The sequence below is a fragment of the Phaseolus vulgaris genome, chromosome 1 (genome assembly GCF_051622355.1).
Source record: "Phaseolus vulgaris cultivar YP4 chromosome 1, ASM5162235v1, whole genome shotgun sequence".
NCBI classification, from domain to species: domain Eukaryota; kingdom Viridiplantae; phylum Streptophyta; class Magnoliopsida; order Fabales; family Fabaceae; genus Phaseolus; species Phaseolus vulgaris.
Genome location: NC_143498.1, coordinates 52,621,964 through 52,644,248, shown reverse-complemented (window position 1 = coordinate 52,644,248; position 22,285 = coordinate 52,621,964). Strand labels below are relative to the sequence as shown.

At 30.0% G+C, this 22,285-nt stretch overlaps 3 protein-coding genes across 3 annotated transcripts; all 3 read left to right on the top strand.

The window, feature by feature from the left end:
- The first annotated feature begins 227 nt into the window (after window positions 1–227).
- LOC150029694 (tropinone reductase homolog At5g06060-like) lies at window positions 228–2,987 on the top strand. The gene is made up of 4 exons (XM_090294143.1): window positions 228–823; window positions 1,853–2,069; window positions 2,164–2,270; window positions 2,649–2,987. Exons 1-4 carry the CDS (start codon window positions 809–811, stop codon window positions 2,841–2,843), a joined length of 534 nt encoding a protein of 177 aa, XP_090150269.1. The 5' UTR covers window positions 228–808; the 3' UTR covers window positions 2,844–2,987.
- A 1,066-nt stretch (window positions 2,988–4,053) lies between these two features.
- On the top strand, window positions 4,054–6,978 carry LOC137815001 (tropinone reductase homolog At5g06060). The gene is made up of 4 exons (XM_068617995.2): window positions 4,054–4,644; window positions 5,674–5,890; window positions 5,985–6,091; window positions 6,429–6,978. Exons 1-4 carry the CDS (start codon window positions 4,630–4,632, stop codon window positions 6,621–6,623), a joined length of 534 nt encoding a protein of 177 aa, XP_068474096.1. The 5' UTR covers window positions 4,054–4,629; the 3' UTR covers window positions 6,624–6,978.
- Window positions 6,979–14,272: 7,294 nt separating this feature from the next.
- On the top strand, window positions 14,273–16,233 carry AGF2 (AT-hook protein of GA feedback 2). Its single transcript, XM_068617982.2, has one exon. The coding sequence runs from the start codon at window positions 15,173–15,175 to the stop codon at window positions 16,034–16,036; it is 864 nt and encodes a 287-aa protein (XP_068474083.1). The 5' UTR covers window positions 14,273–15,172; the 3' UTR covers window positions 16,037–16,233.
- The last annotated feature ends 6,052 nt before the right edge of the window (window positions 16,234–22,285 follow it).

Below are 22,285 nucleotides of genomic sequence, written 5' to 3'. Positions count from 1 at the left end.
TCTTCGTAACTTTATCTCTTCGTCAGACTCAATCAAGTTATCTGGTGACATTTTACTTTTGTCTTATTTAATATTTCAATCCTTATTTTGTATATTAAGTTTTTTACACATTGTTTTATTTTTTTGAAGTATCTACCTGAGGATTTTGCCAAATACATTCGTAGAGGCAGATTCAAAAAAATTGTTCTTTATGGGCTTATAAAAGATGTTCAATGCAAGGTTTTCATAGAAACCTTTACCTGCAAAAAGTGTGAAGATTGGACGTGATTGGAAGAACATGTGTCAAGTACATTCTTTTCGGAAAGGGGATAAAATAATATTTAAGTGTTCTAACAAGCTCTCATCACACATCATAGTTCTTTTATTATACGTTGTTATTATAAAAGCCAATGAGGCTAATTGTTTCCATGTGTGAGAAACTTGAACAATTTATGTTTTTATTAAATTAGGGTTATAACTTTGGATGTTTACTTTTATTTTTATGTTTTTAGATCCGGATGTTTTTTATTTTTATGTTTTTTATTTCTTGATTCTGGGGTTTGTTAAAACGACTTGAAGTTGCGTTTTTTGTATGCTATTTTTTATGGGTGTGATTGGGTTTCACTTTTGATTCAGGCATGCTGTGGTGGAGGAACTGGCGGAGTTTGGTGCAACTGTGTACACTTGTTCCAGGAATGAAGAGGAGCTGAATGCATGCTTAAAGGAATGGAAAGAGAAGGGGTTTTCGGTTTCTGGGTCGGTTTGTGATGTGTCTTTTCCAGCCCAAAGAGAGAATCTCATCAAAGAAGTGGCCTCTGCCTTCAACGGCATGCTCAACATACTTGTGAGTCTTTCTTCTTCTTTTTGTTTGTATATTTAGAAATTGGAATAGTAGGCAGGATAATCTAAGTGTTCAGCTTTATAAAAAGTCATCACTGATTGAATTCATGAAATCGATCTCTAACATTCAGGCATTCATGAAAAGGAACTGTTGGATGAAGATCAAATGGTTCACATTTCAAATACATATCCTAAAACTAGATTTGGCAAGAAAAAGTATGAGTTGTTGCATCTTCATCCAACGATTCTGATTAACTAAATGTGTGAATGCAGGAAATGTTTACTGCAGCACCATAAATACAATCTTAGAGTTTGTGACAATAATGACACATCTCAAGATAAGACCTTTAAAATCAAGAAACTATACTGTCAAAATGTGAAAACCGGTGTTAAGTGAATGAATGTACCACTTACTAATTTGTTTATTGTGCTAAATTTCAAAATATTTTGGAGCTTCTGTACCTACCCTGTCATGTATTATGATGCAACCCAGCTGCTTTGCCTGTGCTTAGGATAGAAGCAGGATAACCCGTGTATTCAGCTGTATTGATGACTCTCTTATTTTGGGATATTAGTTACTGAATTTGTTAGAGATGATCTCAGGTTTTTCAATTCAAACAGGAGTTTCAATATGATGTGTATTGCTGAATACTGTATCGTGTATTGTAATAACATCCTCGTAAAACACTCAATGTGTTAGTGTGTGTTCTTCATCCTGTTCTCCTCTTACATGCACTCAATTTGCAAGTGGTTACTGACTTATAAAATAAATAAATAATTGCAATTTCTTTATGTATTTTGCCTAAATAAGACTTTCTTATTGTTGCTTGAAATCCATCCTGTAGGCAGCATTTGTATCTGCACAATATAGTTAATTGAAAACATAGTATGTATAACTTTGCCTTTTGTGATCATTTCAGCATAAAATTGTTAAAATTAAAAATGTTCAATCAAATAGCTAGACTCGTTTCTCTTGTGGGCGAGATTTCAGCACACAATAAGTTTTGTTTCTATGATCATCTTGTGAGCTTAGGTAAACAATGTTGGAACAAATGTGAGGAAGCCAACAATAGAGTATACAACCGAAGAATATTCAAAATTGATGGCAACTAACTTGGACTCTGCATACCATCTGTGCCAACTTGCATATCCTCTTCTTAAAGAATCTGGAAATGGAAGTATTGTGTCCATTTCCTCCGTTGCAGGTCAGACAAGTGTAGGTTCTGGAGTCATTTATGCAGGAACTAAAGGTGTGTCGATGTATAATTATGTCATCTCAAACACAGATTACAAACTATTTTGAAATATATTGACGAAATAGAATCATTGTGCTGTTTTCTTCAGCTGCAATGGATCAGATTACCAAATATCTTGCATGTGAATGGGCGAAAGACAATATTAGGAGCAACAGTGTTGCACCCTGGTATACCAAAACATCACTTGCGGAACCTGTAATGCTCTTTCACCCGGTTTATTTTCTGTTCCAAGAGACTAATTGTCTTTTCTTTCTGAAGATTGGTTAATTATTTTGAGAAATAAAATTGAGTTTGATCCGCAGTGAACTGGTCGGTCATTAGTAAATAAATTCTAAGCTGATAGTATTAATTTATTTTGTTGATCCTGTCAACATATATTCTGTGTTGAAGTTTTACATTCATGTTACTTTTAAGTTTTAACTTGTCTATTCAGCAGTATAAGAGTATTCAGATAAAAAGTGTCTGTCTATCAGATAATAAAATATCTTTAGATTAATTTAGTACGAAATTCAAATTCTTGAGAGAGCACATGTGTGTATGTTAGCATGCTAATTGTTACCTTGTATCTACCAGTTGCTTGCAAACAAAGAAATTGTTGAGGGGATAATATCTCGTACGCCAATAAAGCGAATTGCAGAAGCACATGAAGTGTCATCCTTGGTGACTTTCCTTTGCTTGCCAGCAGCTTCTTACATCACTGGACAGGTTATTTCTGTTGATGGAGGATTTACTGTCTATGGATTTCAACCCAGCGTGAGAATTACTTGAAAGCAAAATGGACTTTTTTATTGTTGTATTATGAACAAAGTGGTAACCACTCGAGCTTTGGAACACCTATGATGAATAAGTTCACTTGAGCTTTGGAACACCTATGATCAAATAGATTTGAAAGGACAGTGAATTATTTTAGAATTTTAATGTCTTTCACGACTATCTTGAATCATAGTAACTATGAGAATGAGTTATTTTAGTATTTTAAAAATTTATATATATTCAATGCCTGTAATAATATGTTGCAACATGATTGTACTTCATCTGGTGAACAAAATGCAGAGCTTCCAACAATTTTTATTTGTAAAGTTGTAAAATGTTATTTTTTATGTAATATATATGTAAAGAGTTATATTATTATTAATTATATAATGATATTTAAAGGAAATATTAATATTCAAAGTTATTTTTTGTTATATTTAACATATCTTACTATTTATTTGATAATTTAAAAAATAAAAATAATGCTAAAGGCAGATCCAATCGGATCATGTTAAAGTTTTGAACAAAACCTACTTAGATGACAAATTAAAAAACAAAAACAAAGTGATTAAATGATATGATTATCTCTTCAATGATTCATATCACAAACATCCTTTCTATTTATTTTTAAAATAAAAAGTAAACTATATTTATATTTTCTAGACATAGAAAGAGATACTGTGGATTGCGCTTTTGCTATTGAATTTCAAAATGAACTTGATGACCACTGTCTGCTGGCAGATAATAACGGGAACATCCATGTTGTAATGTACAACATGGATTTGCTGAATCCTGAAATAATCTATGCATGGGGGAACTTACGTCATTTTTATGATCTTAAAGGAGAACATCGCGTATATTTCCGATACGTTAGTGATAACTGCTTTCATATTAATGTTTACATGGAAGCGGCTTCTCAAATAATGGTATCTGTCCATTTTGCTGAAGCTGAACGTCGTGAACCACTCACCAATGGTCCTTTTCAACAACATTTCTTCGTAACTTTATCTCTTCGTCAGACTCAATCAAGTTATCTGGTGACATTTTACTTTTGTCTTATTTAATATTTCAATCCTTATTTTGTATATTAAGTTTTTTACACATTGTTTTATTTTTTTGAAGTATCTACCTGAGGATTTTGCCAAATACATTCGTAGAGGCAGATTCAAAAAAATTGTTCTTTATGGGCTTATAAAAGATGTTCAATGCAAGGTTTTCATAGAAACCTTTACCTGCAAAAAGTGTGAAGATTGGACGTGATTGGAAGAACATGTGTCAAGTACATTCTTTTCGGAAAGGGGATAAAATAATATTTAAGTGTTCTAACAAGCTCTCATCACACATCATAGTTCTTTTATTATACGTTGTTATTATAAAAGCCAATGAGGCTAATTGTTTCCATGTGTGAGAAACTTGAACAATTTATGTTTTTATTAAATTAGGGTTATAACTTTGGATGTTTACTTTTATTTTTATGTTTTTAGATCCGGATGTTTTTTATTTTTATGTTTTTTATTTCTTGATTCTGGGGTTTGTTAAAACGACTTGAAGTTGCGTTTTTTGTATGCTATTTTTTATGGGTGTGATTGGGTTTCACTTTTGATTCAGGCATGCTGTGGTGGAGGAACTGGCGGAGTTTGGTGCAACTGTGTACACTTGTTCCAGGAATGAAGAGGAGCTGAATGCATGCTTAAAGGAATGGAAAGAGAAGGGGTTTTCGGTTTCTGGGTCGGTTTGTGATGTGTCTTTTCCAGCCCAAAGAGAGAATCTCATCAAAGAAGTGGCCTCTGCCTTCAACGGCATGCTCAACATACTTGTGAGTCTTTCTTCTTCTTTTTGTTTGTATATTTAGAAATTGGAATAGTAGGCAGGATAATCTAAGTGTTCAGCTTTATAAAAAGTCATCACTGATTGAATTCATGAAATCGATCTCTAACATTCAGGCATTCATGAAAAGGAACTGTTGGATGAAGATCAAATGGTTCACATTTCAAATACATATCCTAAAACTAGATTTGGCAAGAAAAAGTATGAGTTGTTGCATCTTCATCCAACGATTCTGATTAACTAAATGTGTGAATGCAGGAAATGTTTACTGCAGCACCATAAATACAATCTTAGAGTTTGTGACAATAATGACACATCTCAAGATAAGACCTTTAAAATCAAGAAACTATACTGTCAAAATGTGAAAACCGGTGTTAAGTGAATGAATGTACCACTTACTAATTTGTTTATTGTGCTAAATTTCAAAATATTTTGGAGCTTCTGTACCTACCCTGTCATGTATTATGATGCAACCCAGCTGCTTTGCCTGTGCTTAGGATAGAAGCAGGATAACCCGTGTATTCAGCTGTATTGATGACTCTCTTATTTTGGGATATTAGTTACTGAATTTGTTAGAGATGATCTCAGGTTTTTCAATTCAAACAGGAGTTTCAATATGATGTGTATTGCTGAATACTGTATCGTGTATTGTAATAACATCCTCGTAAAACACTCAATGTGTTAGTGTGTGTTCTTCATCCTGTTCTCCTCTTACATGCACTCAATTTGCAAGTGGTTACTGACTTATAAAATAAATAAATAATTGCAATTTCTTTATGTATTTTGCCTAAATAAGACTTTCTTATTGTTGCTTGAAATCCATCCTGTAGGCAGCATTTGTATCTGCACAATATAGTTAATTGAAAACATAGTATGTATAACTTTGCCTTTTGTGATCATTTCAGCATAAAATTGTTAAAATTAAAAATGTTCAATCAAATAGCTAGACTCGTTTCTCTTGTGGGCGAGATTTCAGCACACAATAAGTTTTGTTTCTATGATCATCTTGTGAGCTTAGGTAAACAATGTTGCAACAAATGTGAGGAGGCCAACAATAGAGTATACAACCGAAGAATATTCAAAATTGATGGCAACTAACTTGGACCCTGCATACCATCTGTGCCAACTTGCATATCCTCTTCTGAAAGAATCTGGAAATGGAAGTATTGTGTCCATTTCCTCCGTTGCAGGTCAGACAAGTCTAGGTACTGGAGTCATTTATGCAGCAGCTAAAGGTGTGTCGATGTATAATTATGTCATCTCAAACACAGATTATAAACTATTTTGAAGTATATTGACGAAATAGAATCATTGTGCTGTTTTCTTCAGCTGCAATGGATCAGATTACCAAATATCTTGCATGTGAATGGGCGAAAGACAATATTAGGAGCAACAGTGTTGCACCCTGGTATACCAAAACATCACTTGCGGAATCTGTAATGCTCTTTCACCCGGTTTATGTTCTGTTCCAAGAGACTAATTGTCTTTTCTTTCTGAAGATTGGTTAATTATTTTGAGAAATAAAATTGAGTTTTATCCACATTGAACTGGTCGGTCATTAGTAAATAAATTCTAAGCTGATATGTTGAAGTTTTACATTCATGCTCCTTTTATGTTTTAACTTGTCTATTCAGCAGTATAAGAGTATTCAGATAAAAAGAGTGTCTGTCTATCAGATAAAATATTTTTAGATTAATTTAGTACGAAATTCAAATTCTTGAGAGAGCACATGTGAGTATGTTAGCATGCTAATTGTTACCTTGTATCTACCAGGTGCTTGCAATCAAAGAATATGTTGACGAGATAATGATTCGTACGCCAATAAAGCGAATTGCAGAAGCACATGAAGTGTCATCCTTGGTGACTTTCCTTTGCTTGCCAGCAGCTTCTTACATCACTGGACAGGTTATTTCTGTTGATGGAGGATTTACTGTCCATGGATTTCAACCCAGCGTGTTGATTACTTGAAAGCAAAATGGACTTTTTTTTATTGTTGTATTATGAACAAAGTGGTAACAACTCGAGTTTTGGAACACCTATATGAATAAGTTCACTTGAGTTTTGGACCACCTATAATCAAATAGATTTGAAAGGACTGTGAATTATTTTAGAATTTTAGTGTGTGTTTGGATTGGGGAGTGGATGTGTGAGAATTTGAGGCATTGGATGTGTGAAGATGTGAGAAGAAAGTAATGTTGTTTGGATTGGAGTATGCTAGAGTGGATGTGTCAGAAAAGTTTATGCGAGTTTGTGAGTGATGTTATGGTTGTGAGGAACTTTTAATTTTTTTTAAAATTGTTAAATGTTACTTTACAAATTTATCCTTGCCTATTAAATTTTTTTAATAATGAAATGAATTATTTTTGTTTAAAAATAAACAACTTTGACATTATAATTAAAAAAATGTATTCAACAAATTAAATAAAAAAACTTCAAATAATTTTTTAAAATATTAAACATGCATTATAAAATTAGAAAATAAATTAGATCTTATGTAAATAAAAGATAATATTTTTTATTATTAAAAATCCTATAATAATAAAAAATTAAAAAAATACTAAAAAATATAATGTAATTAACAATAGAAAATAATTTCATAAAAAACTATTATCAAATAAATTACTAACTCATAAACATAATAATTATAAAAAAAAATATATTAATATAAACGCAGAAACAAATTAAATAAAAAAAGAACTTCAAATAAATTTTTAAAATATTAAATATATACTATAAAATTAGAAAATAAATCACATCTTATATAAATAAATAAAAAATACTATTTTTTAATATTAAAAACCCTTGTAGATGAATAAGGGTAAATTTGGAAATAACACATGCTGATTTGGCTTTCCTTTTACATTTCTTCATTTTGAGGAGAGAAGATATATACTTTTCATAGGTATATCCTCTCCTCCTCTTTCATGCAAAACTCTCGATCCAAATCATTGATATCCTCTCACTTCTTTCCTTGTGAACCGTAGATTCATAGAAGCAAACAGAGCCTAATGTTATCTTGAATCCTACATGTACGTGACATTATTCTATTCTAAGTTTTTTCTTTCTTTTTACTCATATAATGGATTGTATCATATTCTCTTTAATATCCAATGATTTTGCATGTTTTAACAATGTTACATAATTTTTTATTTTTTTTTTAAATTATTTACTGGACTGTATCTCAAACACTGTTTTAATTATAAATAACTAAAATATATAGATAAATAAATTATATTCTTCTCCAATTATTTTTTAACACAAGGTTAAATTTGTAATTTTACTTTTTTTATTAATTAAAAGAAATGAAATTTTAATCATACTTATCACAAGTTGAGTTAGGCTTAAAGTCCATTTTTTAATATGGTATCAAAATCATTTTGAGTCTATCCTAGCAAGAGTTTGTTGGATTTATCGTGTCACCAATTATCGACGGTTATCGAACCACTCATAATATATAGTCTCAAATATAAGTTGGTAGTCTCGGCGTAAGAGAGTGTGTTCGAAATTCCATATCGACTAAAGATTAGGACTTAGGACATTTCTCAGTTTATAAGTGAGTGCAACTTTCACGTTATAAAATTGAGTTAAGTTTAAAGTCAACTTCTTAACCTGGTATAAAGTTATTTAAAATCTATCACAACGAGAATTTGTTTGATCTATCGTGTCATCTGTTATCGATCACTCATAAATATATAGTCACACACACGAGTTGATAGTATCGGCATAAGGTGTTACAAAATCTTATGAGATTAAATTAGAGTTGTTCACTTTTTAATATCGAGTTTTTATATATATTTTTTATTTTATTGATCTTAATCTAAACTATTTTCTTTCTGTTTAAATCAATCGTTTTCCTCAACATCAAATCTCCTCCCTGGACCCAAAAAGCATGAGTGCTGATTAACTATTCCTATACATATTATGTATGTTAGCATGATCATAAGTATAATAATGAATTCAAATAACATTATGGGTGGTAATTGTTACCATATGTCTGACAGTTGCTTGCAAATAAGGAACTTGTTAATGAGATCATATCTCGAACCCCAATAAAGGCGAATTGCAGAAGCACATAAAGTGTCATCCTTTGTGACTTTCCTTTGCTTGCAAGCACCTTCTTACATCACTGAACAGATTATTTCTGTTGATGGAGGATTTACTGTCAATGGATTTCAACCCAGCTTGAGAACTACTTAAAGCAAAATGAACATTTTTGTTCTTGGATTATGTGAACAAGGTGGTGGTTTGCCACTTTGATTGGTGAATGAACTATTTTAGTATTTTTAAGAATTTAGATAGTCATATTCGGTGCCATGATTGTAACATTATGGGTGCACTTGGAGCTCCTTACACATCATTCAATATATGTATCTATTACTATCAAACTAGTGCCAAGTGCCTTAGCACTGTGTATTGCAACATTATTGCACTTCATCTGCCACTGACTGAAACAAATGCAGATCTTACAACAAATTTTATTATTGTATCAGGTGGAGCCAATCACTAATAATCATTCATTTTATACTAAAATATAGATAACCTCTATCATAGGGAATGTACATTGATTACTAATATTCCTTGAGTTCCCTTTGCTATGCACTGACCGTGATTATAAACCATCTAATTCAATCATAGTTGTATTATAAAACAAGAATTGAGATGAATAAAGAGAAAACCAAAGGATGTTCAAAGATATAAGAAGATATACTTTTTCTATTTCTTTTTCATTAAATTAAAGTAGAGAGTTTTAATATATATATATATATATATATATAAATAAATAAATAGTACATTCATTGTTTAGTTAAGGAGAATGTAAAAAATAAAAAGTCAATAAAAATTAGAATAAGAAAATATAAAATAAAAACTAGACATATGTATAAAGAAAAACACTTGAAAATTGAAAAGATAAAATAAATATTTTTTTTTTAAAAATCTTGCATTTATATTATTTGTTACTCTCCACAAACTAAGAAACAAATATTGATAAGATCCAACTTAGAATAAATACTCTTAAAATAAATATATAATAATAATTATTATAAATAATTTAGCTCTTTTTATGAATAATTAGAAAATTTATTTTTTATTTTTTTTTATCAAATTTCTAATTATTATTATAAACTCAATATGCAAAGTCATTCAAAATTCCAAATGCAAGATTCAAAGAGATGACTGCCAAAAAGGAAAATAAAGTTCTTCAACTTTCTTCATAATCATAATATTTGACAAAATCATATTTTATTTTCATCATTTAGACTCTAGTCTAACAGGTCATAAAATTGTTTAAAGTAATGTTACAAACAAGAATATTAGCAATTATAATTCACTTGTAGAAGATATCCTGACGTCCAAGTTAGTAAGAGTATAAAATATAATAAGTATAGTATAAAATATAAATTGAAAATACTCTTCGTGTTATTGATGTTATGTTTTTTCTTTTACATAAGATAATTTTTTCCTTTTTTTCCTTTTTTTTATATATGAATTTATTATTGATTTAATTGAATAATAAATATTCTTTCTTCCTATTTAAAGCTGATTCAACATTTCTTAATCTATGCTTAATCTCCTTAAATATAAATATCTATAGATGTACGACTTTGTTTTTATTGAATATCAGTTTGGCCATGACGGTAGTAGTAAGAAGCTTCTTCTTGTGTCCTAAAAGTCCAGAAGTGTGACTTTGACTTTGATTTGTCTTGAGTTTCCAGAAATTCCTGGACTTGAGCATTAAGCAATCAACCATGGTTTTCCTGGTCAAGAACACCATCCCTGTAATACAGTGTTGTAAATAATTATATTTAAATTTAAAGTTTGTAAGATTCTTTTCTTTAGACATGGTGATATGATAGAAATATTTTTGTAATTAGAAACTTTGTGTCATTTCAATGTCTTTTCTGTGAGAAGAAGAGAAGGTATTAGTGCATGGTAATTGAAATCCTTGAGGTGTTTGGAGCTTATGATGAATTGGATTTTAGATGATCTTATCTCATGCCGCGCACAACTTATTTGACTAACTTTTCTATTATAATTTCATTCTTCACATCTCAGACCAACTCATAACTTTTACCTTCACCAAAAAAATCCATACTCTTTCCTACCAAACCTATACATACATATACAAAAAAAAAATCACTCAAAAACCAAAATATTTAATTAAAATTATTAATATTTAAAGCAGTTTTTATTATTAATAAAAATTTATAAAATAATTTTAAATTGGTATTTAAATATTAATTATCTTATATTCTAAATTAGTAATTTTTATTAGTAATTTAAAATTTAAAATATTAATAATTCAATTTTTTGTAATTAATTTGAATATTAATTTAATTATTTTTATTTTAATAATAAAAATTACTTTATATATTATTAATTTTATAATTTTAGAATAATATTAATTTAATAAATATAATAATTAATTATTTTTATCAATAAATATAATTATTATTTAATAATTTTATTGTAGTGTATCAAATTTTCTAGGATTAAATACAAACTCACCGATCTTTGCTTCAACTACTTGGAAAGGGGGAGAATTTCTCTTATTGCACCATTTGCATTTTATTTATGAAAGTACAGTTAATTCTTATAATATATTTTTTATTTTTTTACAAAAATATTTTGTTCTTATAAAAGAATTGAGATAGTAGTATCTATTCATCGGTTAAATAATTATATATTTTTTTTCTTTTTTTTTTCTTCTTTCTTTTGGTTGCATGATTTTGATTTTCGGTTGACATTTGCAAAAGATTATCTGACATTTAAGTAGGTGTTTAGTATTCGGGTGCAATAAATGTTATAATAATGACATAAATGTTATAATAATAACAAGTACTGGATTGTAGTGGCTATTTATAGTATTGATGAATCTTTTCACTCTTAGGTCTTGATCAAGGTATCTGTAGTTATTAACACTCTCATTACCTAATTTTTGTACGGTTTAATTACCATTAATACATACTTTAACAAATACATATAAACTTGTATCATTCCATTGTGGTCAGAGAGTTTTTATTTATTTATTTTTTATTTTGTTGAGATGAAAAAATAAATTTAATATGGTTTGTATTTTTAAAATAAATTTAAATGGGAGAGAATAAATTATAGTAAACTTGGTTTTTTATTTTTATAATAAAATTGAAATGAAAAGAATAAATTATTATAAATTACAATATTGATTTTTGAATTAAAATTTGCATTTTTAGTTTAGTAAAACATAAAAAAAAATAGTAGCAAAAATTAAATAAAAATATTGGGATATTTTTTAAAAATAAATATTAATTTAATGGTTTAAAAATTAAAAATAAAATTTAATTTATTCATTAGTGATATGTATGTAATGATAAAATAATAAGTGAATAAATGTATGATTTGGTTTAGTAAAAAAAAAGTGTATAAATTATATTTTTAAATTGTGGAATTAAAAAATAAATGATGATTGGAATGAAAGATGTTTTAACTAAAAAAATAATTATATATATATAATAAAGTATGATAAAAAAATATGTAATAATATTTGGTTATAAATTAATACCAAAACATATATAGAATAATGAAATATGTGTTGATAACTAATTAAAATGTAATTTATATATTAATTAAAGGTGGATGAAAAATAATACATCAAATTAATATAACAAAAATATGAATTATTACTAATTTAAAAAAGTGTGGATGTTATTTTGTGAAGATGGCTGATGTAGATACTCTCCTCTAAGTCAATTATTGAGGTGTGTGAATTTTTTTTTGAACAAACAATTCAATCTTGTGTAGTTGAATCGTAATGTTAAATACTTATATTAAGAAATTAAGTACTTTTTCAACTGTTAATCATTCTTGCATGTGAATATTTTTTGGTATTTTTAATGTTCGTGACAAATTTTCTAAACAACCAAATTGTATTTCACCTTACATAAATTTGTAATTTTTTTAGGGTTTTGGCGGTCAGAATTTAAAAAAATGTGAGAATTGAGTAGCTAGAGAGGCAAATTCTCACCAACTACAAAGAATGAGTTATACTTTTGAAAATAAAATGCAAAGCGGTTTAATTGGGGAAAATTTTCCTCTTTTCAATCCTACTACACTATGGAAGAAAAAAGAGACTCTTACTTCAACTACTATTAGTGACGTGGCATGATTATATTAAAAAACTTGACTTCTAAAATTTGTCCTCATTTGTTACGAGAATGGATAACGATGTTGCTTTCAAACCTCTTCTCTAACCAATCTTCACACCATTCTATATTTTCACACTATTTCAATTTTAGTCATCGATGACCTCAAACACAACTTTTTTATAAACTAGTTACAAAAATGAAAGAAATTTAGAAGTTGACGTGCGAATGGAGATAAGATTGCAGTGCTGGAACAAACTTACATGTCTGCTATTTCCTTCTAAATTTCTGATCAAGTGATCATCCCTGTGAAAACGACCATTGAACTATATTTTTTTTCCTCATCTTAAAATAAACTACATAGTTAATTTGATTTAATCCATGAAGTTAATTACACTGTCTCCCTTTTTCACAAGCATCTACTTTGTTGTAAGATGTGTTTATTCGAGTTGTTTTTCTGGGTTCCATTCTCACTTTTCTGGTGGCGTACAGTAGATTCATTGCAAAAGTGGCATCACCACTTACGTATTGGTGCCACTCATCCAAATTCCCATGCTCATTATTCACAGCACACTCACCATTCAAAGCTCAAAAATCTCCAACACTATGCACACTACACCATTTTGGTTTTATATCAGTGTGTTACTGTCATGTGAGATAAAATGTAAAATATATCAAACATTTGATAAGAAAAAATGTAATATTTGAGAACCCAATTGGTATAATTGAAAGGTAAAGATAAAATAGTTACTGCGTTGAAAATACAATGATAGAAAAAGGATTACTGATTCTGAAGTGATTTTGCTGAGAGAGAAAGAAATAATGTTGGCGGTGATGTTTCAGAGACCTTGGCATTCGTTATTTTTGTCGCCATTTGCAGACATTGATGTGTCCCACTCCTGCTCCTGCCGCCCTCCTTATAATCTTCTTTATTCCTTTTCTTTTTTTTCATTTTCATTTTTATTTCAGACCCTTCAAAAAATATTATATATTTTTCTCCAATAACATTAAAATCTCATCCACCAAACTCACTTTAATCACTGTTAAGGTGTTGTTTAGTTCAGAGGATGAATAACTGACCTAATCTTTTTACTTATAACCAAATACCTTTAATGCTTTTTTATTGTATTTCTATCTTGTCAACCTACTCACGTCTCACGTATTTCTATCTTCTGAACCTTTATAATCATAAAACCTGAACTTGAATTGACTTACACTTCTGCGTCCCAATAAATATACGAAGATGCCAACCAAAATCTTGAAACTAGAGAGTTAAAAAGGTGGCATTTTTAACCTTCTGAGTATTTTATTGCTGTAAAACAAGATTTAACTTCTGTGTATTATTGTAAATACAGCAGTTAAGGTTGTTGGGGTGTGGGAAAACACAAGGTTGTGCATGATAAGTTGGTATGTTTTTGTTGAAAGTGGGTATTGCAGTAATTGTTGATAGAATAAAAAGTAAGAAAAAGGTGTATTTGTTGTGATGTAAAAGTGAGAGGTGAAATTATTGGGAGAAGGAGAAGAGTGAGAAGAGGAAAAGCAGAAGGGCACGCGTCATTGGAAGGGAGCATGGTAGGAAGTAGCACTTGATGAATGAGGAAGAGAGAAGGGTAACAGAGTAAATTGGGAATGAAAACTCAAAACTGTTTTTACTTCTCCATCTGGGCCAACTTGCTGGGTGAGTAAGTGACACCACATCAACAAGTGGATGGAGTTCTGCTTGCTTCGGAAGTTGAAAACTTTGAACACAACACAAGAACCGCTTACCAGGGAGACTCCCCAAAACCACTTCATCCTTCAATACTACTTCTTTCTAATGCATATCATATCATAACATAACAAAACCATTTATTTCATCATTGATGGTGCTGCTGTTGCAATTGATGTTGCTAACATCATCTTCCTTCTCCTTCTCCCATAAAATATATATAAAAAAAAGAACAAGCATAGAGGACCCCGCTCACTCTCAAGGTACTTCCCACTGTTTCCATCTTTTGCCCCGTACTAATCTGACCCTTTTAGTGGCATAGATTGAGGTACAATTACAAAAGCATATTACCATATTACCGTATTATATCCTTTCTGCTGCAACAACAACAACCCCCCGAAAACACTGCGTTTTTGTCAACTAAAAACACTTCCTTCACCTTCAACTTCAACCCCAACCTCAACCTCAACTCTTCTCTTATCTTCTCTTGTACTTCTACACACCCTTTTTCCTCCACTTTCACCTTCTTTGATTTTTAGGTGGATGTGACTCCTCCTGTTTACATGTGTGGTTAGGGTTTACATGCAAAAAGCATGTCTTTCGTGCCTGATTCAGACACAGATCTCCCCTGTCTATTCTTTTCATCCTTATATCTCTTTTCGACATAAAATAAAGCTTCAGAGGCGAACATGGCCAACCGCTGGTGGGCTGGGAATGTGGGGATGATTAGAGAGCAAGAGTTGATGGAGAACAATAACAACGCGAATACTACTCCGACCAATAGCAGCAACAGCAACACCAACGCCAACACCAACACCACGGAGGAAGAGGTCAGCAGGGACAACGGGGACGACCAGAACCAGAACCTCGGAAGCCACGAAGGTTCGGAGCCCGGAAGCGGCGGTCGGAGGCCACGTGGAAGGCCTCCCGGGTCCAAGAACAAGCCCAAGCCGCCGATTGTCATAACCAAAGAAAGCCCCAACGCGCTCCGAAGCCACGTGTTGGAAATCGCCAGCGGCAGCGACGTCGCGGAGAGCATCGCCGCCTTCGCCAACCGCCGCCACCGAGGCGTGTCGGTCCTCAGCGGCAGCGGCATTGTCACCAACGTCACTCTCCGACAGCCCGCCGCGCCCACCGGAGTCATCACCCTCCACGGAAGGTTCGAGATTCTCTCCCTCTCCGGCGCGTTTTTGCCCTCCCCCTCGCCTCCCGGCGCCACCGGACTCTCCGTCTACTTGGCCGGAGGGCAGGGGCAGGTTGTTGGCGGCACCGTTGCGGGTTCTCTGGTGGCCTCCGGGCCGGTGATGGTGATCGCCGCCACGTTCGCCAATGCTACCTACGAGAGGCTGCCGCTGGAGGAAGAACAAGGTGAAGAGGAAATGCAAGTGCAACAACAGCAGCAGCAGCAGCCACAACAACAATCTCAGGGTTTGGGTGAACAAGTTTCAATGGCCATGTATAATTTGCCTCCTAATTTGCTACACAATGGTCAGAACATGCCTCATGATGTATATTGGGGAGCTGCTCCACCTCGTCCTCCACCCTCCTTCTGATATGATGGATTTGCTTAATCTTACTGACATGTGAATTAAGTATGTTAATTTTTCTGACGGTTTTTCTTTGTAAGCATAAGACTAGGCGGTTGTTTTTTTGGTTCCTTTTGTTAATTTTGCTTCTGAAAGAGACTCGAGTCAAGCAGATGTTATTATTATTATTATTATCATCATCATCTTTAAGACACTTTGTAGCAGCACTGGTTTGTTTATTTGTTTGTTTCTCTTGTGTCTAATGGATCTGCTTTTTTTGTGTGAGGAAGAGTTGGATTATGATTATGTGTAGGTAATAAGGATGGAGTTTGAAATGGTCCGGAATAAGAGTGGAGCTAGCTAGCTGTGTGCTGGAATTTGTGGTAAGCAAACGTGTTGTTTGACTCTTCCTTGTATTAATTGGAGGCTATGCCACATTGAATGTTTTGGCACTTGCTACATTCATATGGAAATGGAACAAACACTTCTTTAAAGAGAAGGGAAGGGGTGACAGTGATATGGTCGGTTCATCTCCCTTTCCCTCAATGAATCAAATCACTCTCATCTCATCTCATGCATGCTGTTTGTTTGGACTTTAGAATAGACCATACTGCTTAAACTCAGTCAACATTATTATGCCTCATGTGAGGTGGTGTAAAAAAAAGGTTGTCTGGGTGTAGTTCCCCTTGTTTTTGTTTTCTAGGTTTTACGGGGTTTGCTTTTTAGTATTTTCTAAGAACCAACCTGCACCCATTAAAGTTGGACCCATGGTGGATAATATTGTTTATGGTCTTGGCCTTTTGGTCTGTGTCACTCGTGCTTAGAAACCCGTTTAGCCAACATCGTTTTATAAATTTTTTAGATAATAGTTATCGATGGACATCAAGTATGGGATGCGTACCATAATTGTGTCCACTGTATTTTTAATTGAAGTATTCATCGGACCAAGGGTTTTCAAAATCTTGTACTGATCCTTAGCTATTCCTTTTCGTATCTCACTTTTGCTTGCTTTCTTGCTCAATTTGTTCATCAATTTGACACTTTATATATTCTCATTTTCATATGTTTTGGAATAATATGTTGAATGTGGGAAACTGTAACTTCTTTCATATTTCATCTGTGTGGTTGAAATCCATCTGCATTATTTAACACTATATAAGTGTCTTGCATTAATTTGAAAAACTATACTATTAGCCATTTGGATAGAACAAATTTTACAACTAAGAGAGGAATACGAGATCTAATAAATGATACAATAAAGAGAGAGAAAATATTTCTATTAATTCCGTTGTATACAAAATTGATGCATGTCATAATTAGTGTGTTATTGATATTTTTGTAGGTTATACTAACGGTTAGTGCAATCAAAATGAATATGATGTATTGTATTTTTTGTAGTGTTGTAAAATAGTAGAAACAAAATGGCTTGGTCTTAATGTTAGTTACTGATGTGATTTAAGGAGTGGCTGAATGAAGTAAGAATGGGTATGATAGATCCTTGATGAACATGAAATATGAATAATGTCCTTTGATGTGTGTTGTAGGGTTGTAGTGATGTAAATTAAGAATGTTAGTGGGGTTAAGTTTGTCTAATATGATGAAATAAAACCCTAGGCCACTTGAGCAATAGTTCAGATGACAGCCTGGTTTTCCACTAATAGGCAAACCATAATTCAAATGCATCCTCCCTTGGCTACCTCTTTTCTTGCTCTCTGCTGTGACTTCTGAATTCTCTCAGAGGAAATAACCATTTCATTCTAATATACACTTAAGCTGTTAATCAACATTTCATACAAAGTTTATTTTGGCATTCCTTGTAATTGTAAGTTAATGTGTGTCTTGGTTGAATACTGCATTGATCATGTGTCGGTGGAGGGTTGACACCAGTCTCTGGTGGAGTTTCGGTGGCAACCCCAAAATCAAACACCTGGCGCACATGTATACGTATGATAGGAAACTGGAGATAAGATAATGCCTCTACTCTCTACTCTGACCGAATAGTGGGAGCTTGCCCTCTTGCTTAATCAAACACCTGGCATGCATGCCACAGAACTTTAGATAATGCCTCTCAACACATATTCCTTTTTAATCAATTAATCAATGTAGATTATTCTAGCAAGGAATTCATTTTTTTCTTTCTATAGTAGGGTTTTTTCTTTGTATGGTTAGAGTAAATTACTGAGATTTAATTTCTGATTGGTCTAATGATCATGGGGAAAAATGATAGAATGTAGCAAGCTATTTGGTGAAATGGGAAGATTTTGAGCGAAAGTTAAGTGAAAATTAAGGTGAAGAGAAAAAGGGAACAATTTGATTGAATACAAATGATGTGAATGTTTTTCTTTCAACATGTATGATTTATTTCTCACGCAAGGTGATCGTATTCAAATTCTAGAATGAGATATTGATAAATTGAAGATATGATGTGATAAAAAAAAAGTAGATGAAAAACAAAAAATGTGTAGCATGTGAGAGTAGTATTTCAGCAATGAGATGATTTTTATCGTATCTATATATATTCATAATCATATATACATGTCAACTCAAAATAATAATATCTATCTAATATTGTTATAAACAAAATAATAAGTATATTAAGTAGAAAGATGTAGGAAAATAAGTTTAGTTAGTTACATATATACATACCAATAATAGAAATTTTGAATTTTTCGTATGGCTAAGTGAATTTTCCTTATTTCTCTCCATAGTATTAAATAAAAAATCTTAGAATGTTTCACAATTATGTCTAAACTAATTCTATAACTTTGAACATCTCCTAGTTATTTATGGCAAGTAGCCGTCATAAAGTTTGTGACATTAAATTTCCATTTGATGAAACCGCTACTAATCTTTATCACAAATTCACATCATCAACCAATACAATATTCTTTCAAAACATCAAAAGTCAAAGACGAATCAAGTCAAAAATATTAATACTGTAGAAATTTTGAATTGAACTAGAAAAGTTAGGGAAAAAATGTAGTGGGAAAAAATCAAATCAGGAGCATATTTGCTTTAATCTGTGAAAAACTGCTCCAGAACAACTAGATAATCCAAATTACATTTTACAGTGATTTTTTTTTTCTTTTTAATGCATCGATGGTGTTAAATTTCTTCACAGTTAGATTAAGAATTAAAAATTAAATAATATAAAAAGCAAATCAAAGAAGAAGAAGAAGAAAAAGTGTGTGGGGCTTCAATTTGAGAGAGAAGGTAGGTTTTGCTAGGGTTCTAAATTCTGATTGGAAACGATGAGTGACCCATAACTAACAACCTATCTAGTGGATAGATATAAAGTTAATGAAAAAATTCTTTGAACCCTCTATTCATGACAACTCCTTATAATAATATTTTTAATTAAAAAATAAAATGAATATAGTTAAAATATTAATTCATTAAATTGGTGTATTTATTCTTTGAAGTGTCAAACAAACTATTAACACTGGTTTAATATTTTGTACGCATATATTTCTTTTGTTTATGGTTCTTGAAAATTGAAATGATAAATATCTATAAAGATAAAATTGTACTAAAAGAGAATTGGACAAATTTGGTTTAATTGGTGGGTGAAATGCTTTAGTTTGGTGAAGCTTTGTCTACAAAAGTTCAAAAAAATTTCTTAAAGAACGTGTTATTACCATTATATAGTTGTATTTTATTTTATTTTTTTTTATTTTTTTTTAATAATTTTTTTTCATGTGATGATAGATGATTGTTGTTACTTGAGGTGTCAGCTTAACTGAGATTTGCATAATAATGCCTAACACGAAAACTTTATATAAAAAAAAGATAACATGTTTAGCAAATTTTGGAACAGGTCATTCATAGTGGATGTATTAAAATATTTTGATTTAAAATTCATGGTGGTGTATGAAAATATTTTGATTTAAATAATTAACCGTAAAAAAAATCTAAATAAGTAAAATCTTTTTATTTAAACGTGAGTAATGAGGACGTAATAAAAAATTATTTAGGTTATTGGAAGTAATAACAAAATGATTTATTATATACTTATTAATACATTTTTAAACAATATACATTTTTATATCAACAAAAGAATATTTTAGAATAATTTTATGTTCGAATAAATCAATATATTAGAAGTATTTGTTATTTGTAGTTTGTACACATGGTAAGAATTTTTTTTCCATGAAAAAAACACTGGAGATTATTATTGAAATTTGAAACAGATACATGACACATAAATAACACAAATATACTTGTAAAAGAAAACAATTAATTTAAGAACCGACTTTTACCAGTTTAAAATATATGGATTTATAATCATTAATGTTAACATTTTAAGAATATAAATTATAATTAATTACTTAATTACTCAATTTTGAAATTATTATTTCTTTAATTTTCTTAACACTCTCTAAGTTCTTAAATTTCTTTAACATATTTTTAAAAGAAATTTTAGTCAAATCTCATCAATTAAGGATGAATGCATCTTAGTAGTTTCTAATTCATTGAAGTTTGATTTGGAGTAAAATTCTTTTTTATTTTTAAATATATTTTGTTTTTAAGTGTAAGTGTTTCAAAGTTTTATATATTTGACTAATTGAAAAAGTTGTTAACTCGGTGGTTTCACTTTTGATAAGTGTTTTAGTTTTAGGTCTGAAGATTATAAATCTCACATTTTATTCTTCTACGTTGAAGTTGTTATTGTTTAGTAAATAAACGACTAGTAAATAGGGGAGAGTTGAACAATTTTTAAGTAATATATTGATTTGTATTTTGTGATATTAAATTGGTGGTAAGATTATGAGGTATTGAAATGATGTCGTTGGTCAATTAATGAGATTTAGTATGGTTTTAAAATCAATGTTGATTGTGTATATATTGATTAATTGATAATTGAAAAAAAAAACAAAATTTAATTTGTGTTTAAAAGTGAAGAATTATCAACATTCTTTAAAATATGTAAAAAAATTATATTATTATATGAATTTGCTAAATAAAATCCATTCAGTATAAAATCGATTCTCAAACATAATAGTAGATACTAGTAGTAAGTAGTGGAGAAGTAGTTAATAACCAATTATATATAAATATATATATTTATATATAATTGATGAGAAAAAATTTATCTTTAATAAGATTTAAAATTTAAGATAATTAGTTATAGATATATTGATACTAATTATGATAGGTTTAAGTGAATAGTTACTAAACTAGTATGTTAGTTGTGTTTTATGATCTTGTAATTTTTTATATCATTTTGATTTATATACACTAGCAGAAATATAAGTGCTATCGTGGGGTATATCTGTTTTTTTAATATTATATTTTTTTTAATATTAAAATTTGAATAAATGATGTTATTATTCACATGTTTATATTATAAATATAAATTTATAAATTATTTTAAATGTTTGTGTTTTGTATATTTGTATTTTTTATTTTTATTATTATTATTATATGTGTATTTATATTTATTTAAATGAAATATAAATTTATGTGTATTCATATATTTAAAATATCAAATTCTCTCTTTTAAGAAGAAAACATTAAATTCTTCATGAAAGGAAAATCAAATAAAGATAAAGATTGATGGGAATGTCTTTATACATATTATTCAAAATAAATAAAAATGTTGTTAACAAATATTTTCACTAATTAAATTATATAAAACATATCATTCATAATTTTTTCAATTTTAAAAAATTAAAAATTTTATTTATTATTTTTTTATTTGTGTACTCTTATCAAGATTAAAAAAAATAAAATAACTATGATTGCTAAGTATTAGAATTTATCTGTAAGATAAAATAAGAAATAAAAAGTATATAAAAAACAATTATAATGAGAAAGTTTTTTATATATAAATGTAGACAGTATTAAATAGAAATATACAATAAGATATATATAAAAAGTACGTGAAAAACTATCTGTGATAATTATTATTACCAAATATTAGAACACATATTCAAATAAAAAAATAGTTATAATGGAAAATTCTTTTATAAGTAGGCATATATATTTAAATTTAAATTTATATAATATATATTTAGTTACCTAAACACCTATTAAATATAAAAATAATGATAATAATAATATCTGTATGTTTATTAAACTAAGCACAAACTATATTTTGATGTTAAAATAAACACAGCAATGTAAAAAAATGTAGTACATAGGAGTGAATTTTATACAACAACAGAAGATAAAGTTTATATTGAAACATTTTATCTCATCAATTATTAGTTTCAAATATTTTAATATTTGATAACCATTGAAATTTTAAAAAGAAAATCTTTGTACTTAGAGTTC